This window comes from Cynocephalus volans, chromosome 3, assembly GCF_027409185.1.
Source record: "Cynocephalus volans isolate mCynVol1 chromosome 3, mCynVol1.pri, whole genome shotgun sequence".
In the NCBI taxonomy this organism is placed as follows: Eukaryota; Metazoa; Chordata; class Mammalia; order Dermoptera; family Cynocephalidae; genus Cynocephalus; species Cynocephalus volans.
In genome coordinates this window covers 119680289-119699107 of record NC_084462.1, presented here as the reverse complement: position 1 = coordinate 119699107, position 18819 = coordinate 119680289, and the positions used below count along the sequence as shown (strand labels likewise).

The 18819-nt window shown below is 37.4% G+C and overlaps 1 protein-coding gene across 4 annotated transcripts in view; it reads right to left on the bottom strand.

The window, feature by feature from the left end:
- LOC134371803 (signal recognition particle subunit SRP54) overlaps nt 1-18819 on the bottom strand; it is a 67281-nt gene that overhangs the window by 2421 nt on the left and 46041 nt on the right. Inside the window, exons 1-5 of one of the 4 annotated variants that reach the window (XM_063088652.1) lie at nt 18277-18346; nt 18064-18178; nt 9880-10053; nt 2989-3055; nt 1004-1101 (exon numbers count right to left, since the gene is read on the bottom strand). In XM_063088652.1, the coding sequence (XP_062944722.1) occupies nt 1004-1101; nt 2989-3055; nt 9880-10053; nt 18064-18156 (432 nt within the window). In that variant the 5' untranslated portion in view covers nt 18157-18178; nt 18277-18346. The other 3 variants (XM_063088653.1, XM_063088650.1, XM_063088654.1) reach the window with 3 other exon arrangements.

Below are 18819 nucleotides of genomic sequence, written 5' to 3'. Positions count from 1 at the left end.
ACAGCAAAAAGATATCTTTGACCTCATGGACAGCCAAGAGATAAAAATAAAAAGCAAAACAAGTAAATGATGTTACAACACCAAGATCAAGGAAAGGTTTGGATCCCTGTACTGGCCAGCCACCAAAAAAAATTAATTACAAATAAACAGATAATTAGCTAATACTATATCACCTCAATTATAGGGTGTCAGCCTATTCAGTTGAATGCTATAATTCTCCTCATTATAAAGATGAGGAAACTGAGGCTAATGGAGGTTAAGTATCTTGCCCAAGGTTACAAAGTTAGAAGTGGCAGAGCCAGATTTTGAATTCAGGCCTTTCTGTTCTTAAGCCCATGCTCTTAAGCACCAAAGCTTTCTCATTCTTTATGGTTAAACCCACCCTAAGACTTCACTATTTCTGCATAGTACTGCCCTTATATCTATGTGCCTTAACAACTGAAACATACATATTTCTAGTATTTATAATTTTCTGTGCGTCAAACCCACTTCACTTCTCCTACATCCAATCTATGTGCCCTAAGTACAGAGACTGGGTCATGTTTCTTCCTCTTAAAATTAGAATATTAAGGGCCGAGCCCGTGGCACACTTGGTAGAGTGCTGCGCTGGCAGCGCGGCGACGCTCCCGCCGCGGGTTCGGATCCTATATAGGACTGACCGGTGCACTCACTGGCTGAGTGCCGGTCACGAAAAAGACCAAAAAAAAAAAAAATTAGAATATTAACCTTAAGAGAGGTATGTGAAGATTAAATAACATATATAAGGAACCTCATGTACACTAACACAATGAAATCTAGCTTAGCACATATATCCTAGGGAAATTTCAGTTTTAAAGAATTCTAAAATGTATGTTCATTTGATAAAGAAAATGACTCTAGAATGAAATGCCTAGCATACAGGAGCTATCTTTTGGACAGCTGGAGGATACATATACTCATTATGCAACACATGAAGTCTACAGCTAACCAAACTGAATCAAGAAAACGTGAAAAGGAGACACACCTCCTTCTTCATCCGGTAATACTCATCAATGGCATATTGGTATTTTGGGGTGCTGATGCCCAAAACAGATGCAATCTTCTCTCCAAGAAAGTCACACACTAAAGATACAAAAGTTAAAAGACTTATACAATTCCATAAACATTTCTTGAGTACCTTCTATGTGTAAGACACTGTGAGAAAATAAAGGTTACTGTTCCTATTCTCAAGGAGATTATAAAAAGCCAATATATCTCACTTCTGTATATCTCCCCTGATTTTTCTGAGAAGCATTAGTGGCTCCTTCTGTGCTCCCAACAACAGTCTGTTCATAACTGTATTATAACACTTATCACCGGGTATTATAATTATCTATTATATGTCTATTTCTTTAAGAAAAATATATATTCTTAAAGAGCCAGGATATTACTGGGCTGGAGGAGAGGAATGATTCGAATTATGACACTCACTGAGTACCCACCATGTGCCAGGCACTGAAAAGTTAGGCTTAGAGACGTTAAAGAACTTCTTGCCCAAGGTGACAAAGCAGATTGAAAATTTAAATCTAGGTCTGAATCTAAAGCTTGTGCTCTTTCAGTTATACCAGACTATCTAGCATAGAGTGAGTGCTCAATACATGTTTGTTGAATCAAGTATTATTCACAATTAGCCCTAATAAAAAGCAGAAAGTGATAGAAACTACGAGGGAGTTAAAATTAGAAAAAGGAAAGCTTTGGGCAGGAGCTCTGTGATTTAAAAACCTATATTTAAAATTAGCATGATTAAGTCATAAGTTGATAATTCATTTCTTTCAAATATGACTTAATTATATATCAACTTAAAAAATGAAATAAAAACATAAATAAACTATAATTACGGCATTTATGATAAGCAGGCAGACAGAATGAGAACGATACCAGGAGGAAACCAAATTACAAAGTAGCAAAATTGTTGGTAAAGAAAGTGATTAAGAACATAAAAATAATACTTAAATTAATAAAACCATTTTTCAGTCCCTTTTTTTCATTGTACATGTTTACAGAGTACAGTTTGTTGTTTCAATGCATGCATGTATTGTATAATAATCCCATCAGAATAGTTAACATATCTATTACCTAAACATTTATCATTTCTCTGTGATTATAACATTCAAGATCCTCTTTTCTGGCTATTTTAAAATTACAGTACAATATTATTAGCTATTGTCACCCTAGTGCACCAGAACTTATTCTTCCTATCTAACTGTAACTTGGTGCCGGTCTGCCAACCTTTCCCTGTTCCTCCCCTAGCAGTCCCTTTCCCTGCCTCTGGTAACCATTATTCTATTCTCTATTTTTTCCGTTCTCTTTTTATATTTCTTAACTGAGCCAAGATAATTGTATATATTTATAGAGGACAATATGATATTTGGGTATTCATATTGTGTGCAGTGATCATATCAGGGTGCTTAGTATATCCAACACCTCAAACATTTGTCACCTCTTTGTGTTGGGAACATTCACCATCATCTCGACTAGCTATTGAAATATATACAGTACTTTGTTGTTGACTGTAGTCTCCCTATATTGCTATAGAACACTAGATCCCATTCTTCCTCTCTAATTTTGTACCTACCTGCTACTCTCACCCCACCTCAAATATGACTTAATTATATATCAAGTCATATTTGAGAGTCTCAGGCAACAACTATTCTACTCTCTACTATGAGATCAATTTTTTTAGCTTCCACGTATGAGTGAGCACATGTGGTATTTCCCTCTCTGTGCCTGGCTTATTTCACTTAACATAATTTTCTCCACAGTCCTTTTTTTAAAACAATAAAAAGCTAAAGAATGTTTTGAGGTGAAGTACAAGTTAGATTAATATTTTCCAATGCTAGCTAGCTGTTGAGAATGAAGTTCTTCACTCCCTATTGTTTTACTTCAGTTTGGAAATATCCCATTTGGCAAAGCTCCTGTTGTTGGCACATATTACAGCAACTATACAATATTCAAACAGAAAAGCAATACCTGAAAGGGTTGATGTGGCAGCCCGAAGCATGTAAAACCATAAGTAGGGGCCCCAAGTAAGTTTTGTCTGCAACAAGAGGTCAGGTTAGCAACATTCATAACTAAACTCATTCTATATATTTGGGCCAGAATGAAGTAGGAATGTATTCTACAGGCAGTACTATAAACAGACTGTAATCCAATCAAAACTTTTAAACTTTATAGACAGAATTCCACAAGGATAGTTTACATTTACCCATATATCTACCACCACCTTAAGCCCTTGGAAAAACCAAAAAAAGATGCAGCCACTGAAAAGGAGTTGGTAAATCACAGTCTGGGCTGTTTATGAGTTGATAATACAGAGCCTTCCTTTCTCCTGTCTTGCTGATTTTTTGTCTTCATTGTTCACATACACAAATACCAGAGAGGGTGTGCAATTAACAGAATGGACCTTAAGGAATCATACAGTCCAACACACTTATAGTGGGAAAACCGAGGTTCAGAGAAATTAGGCAGGATAAGCAAGGGCATATCAAATGAGCTTTTAATGATAAGAAAATGGACAAATAAGTGGCAAGATAAGTTTTTTGTTTAAGGATTAAAAAGGGACTAGACCATACAACCAAGACACGTTCAGTGTATATTTGGTAGGCCAGAACAATAGGCAGAATGCCAATCCACACTTCACACCTCCACCATTAATCCTGGTTCTGTAATTCCATACAGTAGCTCGTGGAGCTTGCCAAATAGATAATAGTTTGCCTCTGGATGAAACTATTAACACTGGCATGCTTCATTGTACCAACACTTTTATCAAAAGAAAACATAGTATAGAGCCTGCAATCAATAAAATACAATTAATAATTGTTTCAAATTGCTTCCAAGAAGGAGAGAAAGAGATAAATTTATCCATAATCTTCTTAGCTAAGATATATTAATGATTATAAGGGCATTAAATCATACACACACATACACACACACAGTAGTGGGAAAAAATCATTAAAATAAATAAATATTCACTTAATCCAAAAGAAAGTAGCAAAAGGGAAAAAGAAACAAAAAGACATGAGGCATATAGAAAACAAAAGGTAAAATGGCAGATGTAAATCCAACTAAATCAATATAACATAAAATATGGATTAAATAATGCAGTCAAAGGGCAAAAATTGTTAGACTGGATTACAAAACAAGATTCAACAACATGCTGTCTATAAGAGAAACAATAGATCCAAAGATACAAATAAGGGCCGAGCCCGTGGCGCACTTGGTAGAGTGCTGCGCTGGGAGCGCGGCGACGCTCCCGCCGCGGGTTCGGATCTTATGTAAGACTGACCAGTGCACTCACTGGCTGAGTGCCGGTCACGGAAAAAATAAATAAATAAAAATAAATAAAACGGCAGTAGTAATATTTAAAAAAAAAAAAAAAAAAAAAAAAAAAAAAAAAAAAAAACAAAGATACAAATAAATTGAAAGTAAAAAGACTGGAATTGATGTAGCAATATCACTGTCAGACAAAACAGATTTCGTTTTAATTAGTTTATTTTTTGACAGTGGTTGGTACAAAATAGACTTTAAAACTAAAAATGTTACTAGAGGTAAAGAGAAACGTTTTATAATGATAAAAGGGTTAACCCATCAGGAAGATATAAGAATTATAAATATATATGCAGCTAAAAACAGAGCACCAAAATACAATTTTAAAACCAACTGACAGAAATGAAGAGACAAATAGAGAATTCAACAATTCAACAATAATATTTGGAGACTTCATACCCCACTTTCAATAATGAATAGGAAAACTGGGCTGAAAAACAACACGGAAACAAAAGACTTGAACAACACTATAAAAACAAGTAGGCCTAATAGATATCTATAGACATTACATCCAACAAAAACAATATAAATTCTTCTCAAGTACATATGCAACATTCTCAAGGACAAGTCATTTGCTAAGCCATAAAACAAACCTCACTAAATTTAAAAAGATAGAAATAATATAAAGTATGTTCTCTTATCACAGTAGAGTAAAATTAGAAATCAGTAACAGAAAAAAATTTGTGACACTTACAAGTATATGGGAAATAAACAACACACTCCTAAATAACCAATGGTTCAAAGAAAAAATCCAAAGGGAAAAAAGAAAATACTTTGAAACAAATCAAAATGAAGGCATAACATACAAAAACTTTTGGGATGCAACTAAAGGAGTACTTAGAGGGAAATTTATTTTTTCAAAAAAAGGGAAATTTATGTCTACAAGTGCCTAATTAAAAAAGAAAAAACATAACCTAAATTTTCACCCAAAGAAGCACAAACCAGACCTAAAGCAAGTAAAAGGAAGGAATATAGACAAAAGCAGAAATTAATGAAAAAAGAGAATAGAAAAGTAACAGAAAAATCAATGAAACCAAAAGCTGGTTCTCAGAAAAGATCAACAAAATTCACAAACCTTTAGCTACACTGACAAAGAAAAAAAGGAAGACCCAAACATACTAGAATCATAAATGAAAAGGAAAATCAACATTACAGAAGCAGAAAGAATTATAAAAGAATACTACTGTATGCCAATAAATTAGGTAACAGATGAAATGCATGAATACCTGCAAAAACACAAAACTACCAAAACTGACTCAAGAAGAAACTGACAATCTTAATAGACCTATAGCAAGTGTAGACACTGAATTAGTAATCAAAAACTATCCACAAAGAAAAGCCCAGAAGCCTTCCCAGCTGAAGTCTGTCAAACATTTAAAGAAGAATTAATACCAATTCTTCACAAACTCATTTTATGAGGTGAGTATTACACTGGTTCCAAAACCAGACAAAGACATCATAAGAAAACTACAGCCCTATATTTCTCACACATGGATATCAAAATCCTCAACAAAATACTAGCAAACTGAATCCAACAACTTATAGAAAGAAATATATACCACAATCAGTGGGATTTATCCCAGGAATGCAAAGTTGGTTTAACACCCAAAGAATCAATTAATGTCAAAACACAAAACCATATGATCATCTCAACTGATGCAGAAAAAACACCCAAAAAATTCAACACCACATGACTCATAAAACACTCAACAATCTAGAAACAGAAGGGAACTTCCTCAACCTGATAAGTGACATCTACAAAATACTCACAGCTAATATCATACTTAATGATAGAAGACTGAACACTTCCCCCTCTAAGATCAAGAACAAGATAAGGATGTCTACTCTTACCACTTCTATTCAACACTGTAATGTTGGTTCTAGACAAGGCAATTGCAAAAAAAATGAAAGAAAAGACACCCAGATAAGAAAAGAAGACTAAAACAATCTTTATTTGCACATGGCATTATCTTGTATATAAACAAACCTAAGGAATCCACTAAAAAACTCTGAGAACTAACAAACAAGTTCAGCAAGATTGCAAGATACAATATCTACATACCAAAGACAATTGTCTTTCTAGATACTAGCAATGAACAATCTGAAAATGAAATTAAGAAAATAATTCTATTTACAATTGCATCAAAAAGAATAAAACACTTAGAAATAAATTTAACAAAGAAGTGCAAAACTTACACTCTGAAAACTACAAAACTTCATAGAAAGAAAACAAACATCTAAATAAAAGAAAAAATAGATGAATCAAATGACTTGTTATTATTAAGATGGCAATACTCCCCAAATTGATCTATAGATTCAACACAAACTCAAACTCGCTCCTTCTCAGAAATTAACATGCTAATTCTAGAATTCACATGGAATTGCAATGGACTCAGAATAGCCAAAACAATCCTGAAAAAGAACGAAGTAGGACTTACACTTCCCAATTTTTCAAACTTACTAAAACGCAGTGATGATCAAGACACTAGCACAAGGATAGCTATATAAAGAACAATGGAGTAGAATGAAGGATCCAGAAATAAAACCATATTCTATGATCAAATGATTTTTGACAAGGGTGCCAAAACAAACCAGAGGGGGAAAACAAATAATCTTTTCAAAACTCAGTGATAGGTCAGCTGGAACACCACATGCAAAATATTGAAACTGGGCATTTACCTCATACCATATAGAAAAATTAACTCAAAAATGGATCAAAGACCTAAATGTAAGAGTTAATACTATAATTTTTTTTTTTGGCAGCTAACCAGTAAGGAGATCCAAACCCATGCTGTAACCAAGTGAGCTAACAGGCCAGCCCTATAAAACTTTTAAAAAAAAATACAGGGATAAGTCTCCATGACCTCAGACTTGGCTAAGGATTCTTAAATATGACACTAAAAACACAACCAACATAAGAAAAAATAATCTGGACTTCATCAAAATTAAAAATTTGTATTTCAAAAATCAGGAAAATGAAAAGACAACCTATGGAATTGGAAAAAATACTTGCAAATTACCTATCTGATGAGGGACTTGTGTCCAGAATATATAAAGACCTCTTACAACTCAACAATGAAAATACAAATGACCCAATTAAAAATGGTCAAAGAATCTGAATAGACAATTCTCCAAGGAAGATAAACAAATGGCAAATAAGCACATGAAGAGATGCTCAGCATCACTGGCCATCAGGGAAATGCAAATCAAAATCACAATAAGATACCACTTCACATCCACTAAGATGGCTAGAATCAAAAAGACAGATAATAACAAATGTTGGTGAAGATATGGAGAAGTAAAAACCCTTACATACTGCTGGCAGGAATGTAAAATGGCACAACCAGTTTGGAAAACAGTCTGGTAGTTCCTCAAACATTTAAATCATAGGATTACCATATGACTCGGTAATTCCACTCCTAGCTATGTACCCAAAAGAAAGGAAAACACATCCACACAAAAACCTGTACATGAATGTTCATAGCAGCATTATTCCTAGTCCAAACGGTAAAAACAACCTTAGTGTCCATCAACTGACAAATGGATAAATTAAAATATATATCCATACAAAGGAATACTTGACTATAAATAGGAATGAAGTACCAACACATGCTAAAACATGAATGAACCTTGAAAACATTATGCTAAGTGAAAGAAGCCACTCACAAAAGACCACATATTACATGAGCCCATTCATATAAAATGTCCATAATAGGAATAGGAAAATCACTAGGGGAATGACGGGTGGGCTGGAGATTAGGGGATGATAGCTAAAGGGTACATGGCTTTTTGGGTTTTTTTTTTTCCAACTTCATTTAAACACACAATGATTAATATCCTTATCACAAAAAGAACTCTTAAAAATGAATTAGAAAAATCTAAGCTGAAATGTGTTGAAGGACATGAGCAGATAAGTCACACACCCAAAGAAATACACATGGTTAATAAGTATCTTCGAGGATCTGGTTGTGGGTGGGTGGGGGTGGGGCCATCCCAGCCCCCTGGCGTTGGGCTGGCTCCATTACTGTCATGGATGTACAGTGGTGGCAGTGGGGGTGGGGCTAGGGCCCATGGCCTTCATCACCTGGGACCCCCTGGGCAGCAGGCTGGCTTCCATTGCAGGCCTCCATGGTTTCTTTATGAGGTGGTGCAAATGTAATAAAATTGACTATGGCAATGGTTATGCATATCTGTGAATATGCTTAAAACCACTGAATTACAAACTTTAAATGGGTGAATATTTGGTATCTGAATTATATCTCAATAAAGCTTTTAAAAAAAGGAAATCTTTAGCAAAGTAATAAGGAGGCATTCTTTCTATGACAATGCCTTTACTCTCAGTTGTTCTGTTAATTCAGGGTGACTTTTGAGACAATGACTTTTAAAAACGCATATACACACAAACTCATACAAATAAGATCTAACCTCTTCAAAGTAATTTTAAAAGAAAACATTTATTCCATTGCACGAAAATTCCATTGCACGAAACACCTCTGCAATATTCTACGTGCATTTGGAACTACCTTCAGAGTATAATGCACAATCTTTGAATATTTTCTGTAGTAGAAAATCTGATGAAAAATGAGTAATAACATTTTTAAAGTAAAATATAAATTAATAATTCTCTATCCTGTTACTATGTTTTATTTTCCTCATATGACTTTTCTCAGCCTGATATAGTATATATTTGTTTATTGCCTATCTTCCCACTATCAAACAAGAGCAAAATTTACTTATTTATATATTTTTTTTAAAGATGACTGGTAAGGGGATCTCAACCCTTGACTTGGTGTTGTTAGCACCACGCTCAGCCAGTGAGCCAACCGGCCATCCCTATACAGAATCCGAACCCGTGGCCTTGGTGTTATCAGCACCGCACTCTCCCGAGTGAGCCACGGGCTGGCTCCTAAGAGCAGAAATTTTTATTGCCCATAGCTGTATCACCACTGCCTAAAACAGTACCTGTCAGAAAGTCAGTAAATTTGTCATCAACTGAACTCTCAAAACGACTACTTAGAAGGGAAACACTTCTTTTTTTTTTTTTTTAAATGTACAGGTAGTCATATAATTTTATAGTCACATCTTGTATAATTTAGAAATTCTTAAATTTAGCTGGTGAGGCACACAAAGTTAAGGACTATATACTCCTATCTTCTAATCAAAATTTGAGGCAACATAAAAAAGAACAAACAACTCCTAAGTTTTGAGTGGAAACTATCATGACAGTACAATCCTTAATTCAAAGGGACTGGAATCAAAGTACTCAATTTAGTAAGATAAATCTAAAGAAATTTATCCACGCTGACAAAGAACTAACACTGAAAAACAAACTGTATCAGACTACTAACATTCTGTAAATATTTCCATCCATATTACATAAAAATGCTATTTTTTACCAAAATCATAATGCATAATTTTATACCCAGAATATAGTTGACTTAAACCTCATAAGTCCCCTTTCATTCAATAATTAAGGAGAAACAAATTAATCAAAACAAAACCCACTGACGAAAGGATCACCAGTGTCAAACATACCGGATCAACAGTAGGCAAAACATCTTTCTTCTCCAGGCCTTCAACTTCATCTTCATCTGTGCTGTATTCTTCCATTGTTTCACCACTAACAAAGTGGATGACTCTCCTTGGCACTTTCTTCTTTTTTCCTATGACTCCCAGTTCCACATTTTCAAAGCCTCTTTCATTACTCATCTATACCAATAATAAATTAAGAAAATGAGCATTTCAAGTGAGATTAATTTTCTTTCATTACGCAACAAAAAAATTTTGGGTTGCTTTATTTTAGGAAATAAAGAAACATAAACCAATCCTCAAGCAGTTTTTCTTTTTTTTTTTTTAAATAAAGCAGTATCTATAGCATATATGTAAGAATTTAATGAATAACAAAGCAAACATCTACACACTCTCTGAGGTTAAAAAATAGAACTTAATCAATTAAACTTTTTGTTTAAAGCACAATTTAAGTCACAGCAATCCCAACACTATGTATATGTGAAGATATTCTGACAGCCATCGTTTTAAAGGATAACAGTAATTATGTTAGGATCAATGTATAATATCAAAGGAAAATTATATAGATGCACATATGCACGTATGTTCAATATATAAATAAAATAAAAATAACAGTTTATATCAAGAAACTCTCCTAAGTTTTTGGATTTAAACTTAGCTATGTATGAGCAAAAGAAAAGCAGTTCAGCTTAACTCTGAACCTATCCTTTTCTCAAAACAGGAGTACAAAATTCAAATGCCTTTTAGGGCCAAGGAGGTACCAAAAATGAGTGAAGCTATATAGGAAAGGTGGACCCTGTAGCGAATACATGCTCCAACTAAATTGAAAAAAATTTTAAAACACTGTGCAGGCCAAATAAAATCCATCTATAAACCAATCTGGAAAGAGACCGTCAGTGTTCTATCTCTGAACTTCCAGATATCTTAGTCAATAATACATAGGTGACAACAGAGTTTTCTGATAGTAAAAAGATTTTATGAATTTTAAAATTATAGTAGTCTATGGAATTCTAATTACATCCAAATTTCACTCCTAGGAAAATATTAATTTCACCTCATACACAGAGCCATGTGGTGAAGAGTTTGTTTCCACTGTCATCTTGCCTCAAGTTCATACTTTCTAAGAAAGCCTTTTGCATCTGCTTACGAGATTTCAAAAAGGTACAGTACATACAATTGTGAAGAAAAATCTGGCAACAGTGGTTACCACCATCAATAGGAACTAAGATGAGGGAGAAGGCACAGGCAAGAGAGTAGTCAAGGAGACCTATTATTCTCTTTGTATTTTGTTGGTTGTTGTTTTGAGATAACAATATATTCACACATTACAGTCATCCCTTGGTTTCCAGGACCCCCCAGATACCAAAATCTGAGGATGCTCAAGTCCCCTATATAAAATGGTATAGTATTTGCATATAACCTATGCACATTCTCCTGTATACTTTAAATCACCTCTAGATTACTTATAATATCTAATATAACGTAAATGTTATGTAATAGTTGTTATACTGTATTTTTTAATTTGCATTATTTTTTCTTTTGTTTTCTGAATATTTTTGAACCGTCATTGGTTGAATCCACTGATGTGGAACCCATGGATACAGAGGGCTGACTGTAGTGTTATAATTTTAAAACTGAACCAAAGTAAAATGATACAGGACTGCAGGACTGACAGGCTTAGCATCCATGTTGGTGTGATTCTCTAGGACAGTCCAGAGTTCAAAAATTTTGTCCTCTATAAGAATTCTTTTTTTTTTCCACACTATGATTTTTTTTATTTTTATAGCAATTTTAGTTTTACAGAGAAATTGAGCAGAAAGTACAGATAGTTCCCATACCCTCCGCATACGCACATACAGTCTCTCCTACTACTGACATTTTACATTAGCGTGGTACATTTGTTACAATTAAGAATCAATACTGACATACAGTTATTAACTTAATTTTCTATTAGGGTTCCCTCTTTGTATTATACTGTTCTATGGGTTTTGCCTAATGCATAATGTTATGTATTAACCATTACAGTGTCATACAGAATAGTTTTGCTGCCCTATAAATTCTCAGTGCTCCACCTATTCATCTTTCCCTCCGTTCCTCATGCCCTGAAATCCTGGCATCCACTGATTTTTTTTTTTTTTTTTTTTTTTTATCTACAACATTTACCATTTCTTTCTTTTTTTTTTTTAAAGATGACTGGTAAGGGGATCTTAACCCTTGACTTGGTGTTGTCAGCACCACACTCACCCAGTGAGCCAACCAGCCATCCCTATGTGGGATCCGAACCCGGGGCCTTAGTGTTATCAGCACCACACTCTCCCAAGTGAGCCACGGGCTGGACCAACATTTACCGTTTCTTTGTGTTGGAAACATTCAAAATCCTCTCTTCTAGCTAATTCAAAGTATACAATAGACTGCTGTTAATTATAGTCACCCTACAGTGCTATAGAACACCAGATAATATTCTTCCTAACTAGCTATACTTCTGTATCTGTTAACTACCCTCTCACTATCCTCCTCCCCGCTACCCTTTCCAGCCTCTGGTTACCACCATTTTACTCTCTACTTCTATGTGATCACAGCTTCCACTTGTGAGTGAGAACATGTGGTATTTCTCTCTCTGTTCTGGGCTTACTTCACTTAATATAATGTCCTCCAAGCTCATCCATGTTGTCACAAATGACAGGATTTCAGTCTGAATAGTATCCCATTGTGTGTATAGACATTTTCTTTACCCATTCATCTGTTGATGGACACTTTGGTTGATTCCATATCATGGCTATTGTGAATAGTGCTACAAAAAACACGAGAGTGTAAATATCTCTTCAAAATACTCGTTTCCTTTCCTTTGGAAATATATCCAGTAGTGGGACTGCTGGATCATATGGTGGTTCTATTTGTAGTTTTTTGAGGAACCTCCTGATTGTTTTCCATAATGGTTGTACTAATTCACATTCTCACCAATAGTGTATAAAAGTTCCCCTTTCTCTGCATTCTTGCCAGCATCTGTTTTATCTGTCATTTTGATATTAGCCATTCTAACCGGTGTGAGATGATATTCCATCATGGTTTTGTCTTTTTTTTTTTTTTTTTTTTTCCGTGACCGGCACTCAGCCAGTGAGTGCACCGGCCATATCCTATATAGGATCCAAACCCGTGGCGGGAGCGTCGCCGCGCTCCCAGCACTGTACTCTCCCGAGTGCGCCATGGGCTCAGCCCCATCATGGTTTTGATTTGCATTGCCCTGATGATTAGTGACAGTGAAAATTTTTCACACGCCTGTTGGTCATTTATATGTCTTCTTATAGTTATGGACAAACATAATTTAAACTCATGATTGTTGTTCAATTACTAGAAAACTTCTTTGAACTGCTGTTGCAGAGATGGGATTATACTGATAAAAATAGTGGATGTGCCTAGTCATGCAAGTATAAGCAACTTTATTTTATGCACTGTTTTCTCTTAATCCTTTCAGGTCCTTCTTAGAAAACAGATATGGCTTTTCTCTGTATTTTACTTCCCAAAAGTAAATTTAGCCATTAGCCGGAATTTGAATCCAGGTATATACAACCCAAAGAACACATGCATTGTTCCATGACACACATGGACATTAATGAAAGCAACTTTAACCACTGTACGGTGAACTACACATCACGAAAAGCTTGATAATATAGGCTATGGGATAACCTGAAAAAAAGCACACAATTCTCTCTAGTGTGTCCTGAGGGTTCTAACAAATCCCAGTCCTTAAAAAGAGATCAGCCTATTTATTGTGTCTATGAACAAAATTGACAAGTAGTTCATCTAGGCCACCTTTCTTCTACTTTCCATCTCCAGCCATCAAGAGCTATTTCTATCCAAATCTCATGTTTCTCCTTGAGACAAGACTTGGCTTATGGTTGTCCTGACATCAGTGTTTCCTTTTGGACCATGGCTTTTGGGATCCCTGCCTTCCTATGCAAAGGAAAGCTAGAGGAGCTGGGTTAGATCTCCAGTCACCACACTAATTGGATGGATCTAGTAACAACTCAACAGCCCTAGTCAGTGAATAGAGCTCAGATCTTTCACAGTACACCACCATGTCCCACCACTCCACCCCCATCACAACAAAAGCAGTTTCTCACTGCTTCCTCTAGCAATCTCTCATTAGCTTAATTTTCCCTTAGTACAGGCAATGGAAATGGATGGCTCTCATTGGCTCAACTATTTTACCTTACTTAGATGACTTTAATAAATCAAAACATTCTGGCTGGGTCATAACAACTAGTACAAAATCTCCATAAACCCCAACTCTTGGCTATACTCTTTCCAAGTTTTTTAAAAAAATCTACAAAGGGGAAGGTTGAAATATGATTCATATTTTTCATTCCAATACCAAAGTTAGATAAGCACAAACAGAACTTTGAAGGGCCAGCCCGTGGCTCACTCGGGAGAGTGTGGTGCTGAGAACACCAAGGCCCCAGGTTCGGACCCTATATAGGGATGGCTGGTTAGCTCACTGGTTGAGCGTGGTGCTGACAACACCAAGTCAAGGGTTAAGATCCCCTTACCGATCATCTTTTTTAGAAAAAAAAAAAAAAAAAGAACTTTGAGTAATATTCTCTATACTCAATAATATAAAATGGCATTTTATTTGTTCTAGTCACATTTTATATAAAAACTTTTATTGAAGAAACTTTTATTTGAGGCCTTTCTTTAAAAAGTTTAATATTAATTTTTAATATAGTAAAATCCAAATTTTAGGTTTATCATTTTAAGGAGGAGTCAAGCAAACTTTTTCTATGAAGGCCAGATAGTAAATATTTTAGGCTCTGCAGACCACATAGGGTCTATCACAACTGAACTCTATGAAAGCAACTATGGACAAGCAGCCACTTGTATGGACACTACATAATGAATGGGCGTGGCTGTGTTCCAATAAAACTTTACATAAACAAGTGCCTATTTGTATCTGGCCCACACAGGCTGTAGTTTGTCAACTGCTGATCTTAAGAAACCAGACTGGCAAGTAAAAAATCTGAAAGACCTATGATTCCATCCTCTACTTGGGGTGGGGAAGAGGGTGCAGGCTGTGGACAGCAAAGGGAGGTATTGATCACTAACAGGTAAAACCAGCCAGAAAATTTGGAACAAAATTTCCAACAATTATAAATAAAAATTATTCTCTGAATTTTCTAAACATTTCATTTTTACAAAGAGTAAACTGCAAGTAAGAAAATTTTCACTGTCAATTACACAAATTCCATTTTAACAAACTCCAAAGACCTGAAAAGATTGTTTCATAACACCAGGAAATTATGAGATGCAATGTCAATTAACATTTTACAACATTTTATAGTTAACCAGACTGTAAATTTGCTTCTCTTGTTTCTCAGGACCTCTTTTTAATGGCAATTTTCTTTTTATATACTAGCACAGCAACCAGAATTTTTTTTTTTTTTTTTTTTTTTTTTTTTTGGCAGCTGGCCTGTTCAGGGTTCCAACACCACACTCCAACTAACTGAGCGAACCAGCCAGCCCCCAAACTTCTTTCAAACACTTGGAATTTATTTTGTGTCACCTTCCCCAACTAGGATGTTAGCAACATAGGGGTAGGCACCACTATATCCTTTAGCCTATGGTTTCTGGCATATAGTAAGTGCGTCGTAACAGAGGTGCTAAATAATTTAATGAATGAGTAGTACTGAAATTTTAACTCCTTTAATAATATTAAGGCGGAGATTCTGGTTAAAAGTCTAGTCAGAGAAGTTGCTGGATACAATGTCACAACAGATACTAGACTGCCTGGTAAGAGGCCTAATTCTGGCCCAGCCCGTGGCTCACTTGGGAGAGTGTGGTGCTGATAACACCAAGGCCACAGGTTCAGATCTCTATAAGGGATGGCCAGTTAGCTCACTTGGGAGAGCGTGGTGTCGACAACACCAAGTCAAGGGTTAAGATCCCCTCATCTTAAAAAAAAAAAACACAGACCCAATCTTCTATCTTTTGTTCCCTTACCTACATGGCACTTGGGGTTTCTCAATTCTGACAAACTTGGGAAGGAGTATAGGGCGGCAGCCTCTCCCTCCACCCAGATCTCCACTTCACTGGCCTCTTCCCTCTTATTGTGATCAAACCCCTGGACATAGATCTGGGGTTCCCAGAAATGTTTCTGCTTCAGGAATGTGAATAAGAAAGCAAAAACGGGTAAATTAGAAAACAGTCTCCTAACACCAAGGTCCAAGATTCGATCCTTTTACCAGTGAGCTGCCAAAAAAGAAATAAAAGTTTGTATAGTATGAACTCATTTGTGTTTATCAAGAGAGAAGAGATAACATATGCATAGAAAATCCCAGAGAGAATACACCAGAAACTTAATAGTCACTTTTGGAAAATGAGAATGTGAGGAAAGGGCAGTGGGGGGTATTCCTGTGAATTTTCACCTTTTGCTCTACAGCCTTTACTGTTTAAATATTTATTATTTTTTTTAACCAGGAATACAAAAAACACATAATACCACTAAACCAAAACAAAGAGCCTGTCTTCAAGCAGCATTTATCTGGTACATCAGTATAGGTATATTTATTTTGCTAATAGACAGATTCAAAGCTGAAGTAGTGATGAAACAATTTTTGTAACTAAAGGAAAAATCAAACAGAAGCACATCAAGCACTATCCAAAAAAAGTATCAAGAGTCCAAAAGTACCTATCAACAACAGGTGTCAACTCAACTGAAAATGAAAAGTGGCTCCCTAATCAATTAGTGATATCCCCTGAATTCCTTCTTGAATGTTCTCCTCCTCCTCCTCCTTATGTAGGAGAAAGATCAAACTCCATACACAGACTAGTACTGTATGTGGAAAAGTTTTTGTTAATGCAAACCACATCTTATACTAGAAGAGCTACACACAGTTTGGGGGAAGTGTTTCACTAACTGAAAATCTCGCTTCATTCTCACAGAGGGTGGGAAGATTTCTACACATGAGCAACTTGACGTTTTTAACAGCCAAAATTGTAAACTCCTGAGCGGGTTTCAGTTAAAGCAATTTCTTTACTTTTACTCAAAGATCCTCAACTACTAACTTAGACTACCAAATCCAAACCAAACCAAACCAAATCTCCAAACCTTAGCAAACTCTCTAAACCCGTGCTGTTCAATACAGTAACCACTAGCCACATGTGGCTAATGCGCACTTGAAATGCGACCAGTCGCAACTGAGATGTGCTGGTAAGTGTAAAATACACACAGGATTTTGAAGATTTAGAAAAGATTCAAAAAGAGAATGTAAAATATCTCATTAATAAATTTCATATTAATTATATATTGAAATACTTTTGATAAATTGGGTTCAATAAAATATAATATTAAAATTATCATCACCAGGGCTGGCAGGTGGCTCACTTGGGAGAGTGTGGTGCTGATAACACCAAGGCCATGGGTTCGGATCCCTATATAGGGATGGCCGGTTCGCTCACTTGGGAGAGCGTGGTGCTGACACCACCAAGTCAAGAGTTAAGACCCCTTCCTGGTCATCTTTAAAAAGAAAAAAAAAATGATCATCACCAGTTTCTTTTTACTTTTCTAACGTGGCTACCGGAAAATTTTCCATTACAATTTACAATGCGGCTCGCATTATATTTTCTGTGGGACAGCACAGCTCTGAGCCTTAGTAAGCTCCTTGGTGAAATGGGGCTAGCACCCGTCTCGTGCGGTTGTAAAAAGGGTTAAGTGAACAAGCCTGTAGACGCTTAGCATATAGTTGCTATTAGTTAACCAAAAGGCAGATGCCACGGCAGTGGCTCGCGCCGGAGGAAACTGAGAAGCGGCTGAAGCCGTCGTCACCTGGCTTCCAGCTACTCTAAGGACAGCCTTTGGGGAACATGCCCCCTTCTCTAGCTCGCAGACCAGAAGCTGGAATATCACCTCCGGAAACCCGAGGCCGCCCCAAGAGTCTGCGGCGCTGCCATCGAAGGGGCTGGGGAGTAAGGGGCGCCCCGACTGGACAGAGTCGCCCGCTCCTTCTCCCCAGCCAGCTTCTCTGAGCAGAGACAGGGGTGCGGTGACGAGGAACCCCGAAACCCACGGCCGGCGGGCGGCCTGCTCGGAGGAAGGCCGGTCAGGCCAAACGGGCAGTCGCGGACAAGGCAAGGAGGAGGCTCGGTTCTCCCAGCCTCAGCCTGGGCGCCGCCACTCGCCTCGGTGGCCCCACCTACCTGCCGCGCCGGTTCCCTGAACGCCGCGGCGGCCGCAACTCCCGAGGCTGCGACTTCTCCTCCTTCCTCGCGGCCCACTGGCTCCCGGTCCATCGTCGTCGCCAACACAGGGCTGCTGGTGAGACAGAGGGTAACGGCCGATAAGCCCACTTCCATCCTCAGCCTCCCCGCCCGGTGGCTGGCCGAGCCCTACAGTCGGGAAGTGGGACTCACCCGCAGCCCACGAAGTCACAGTGAGAGCGACCCGGCGGCCGTAAGGGGTGGGGCCGGCCTGAGGGGCGGGGCCGAGCGGCACGCGCCACGCCCGCCTGGCTCTGCACCCTGGGCGCCAGCAGACGGCAGCCGGGAAGGCGCAACTACCAGCTCCTTTGGGACAGAGCAGGGAGGGGCCTTCCGTGCACCGCTTCCGGCCACGCCCACGTCCGGGGGCTCGTGGAGTCACTGCCTGGCACCACCGTGACGTCATGCCTCCTACCTGTACCTGAACCTTGGCGTCCGGATCTTGGCACGGCCCTTCGCCAGCTGCGTTTTGGTCAATTTCCCTCCCAGACCTTGGTTTATGCACTTGTAATAAGAGCTGGTGTATATGTGCTTTAGGCTAGTGATGAGATGTGATTGCTGAAAATGTATTGTAAAATGTACGGCTCGTGCTACATATTCCATTCCTAACGTGGATGACAGTCCAGCCAAAATGCCCTTGAAATATGAACCCCAAGGATGAATTTTGCTTACACCTGAAATACTTAAGTATAACTG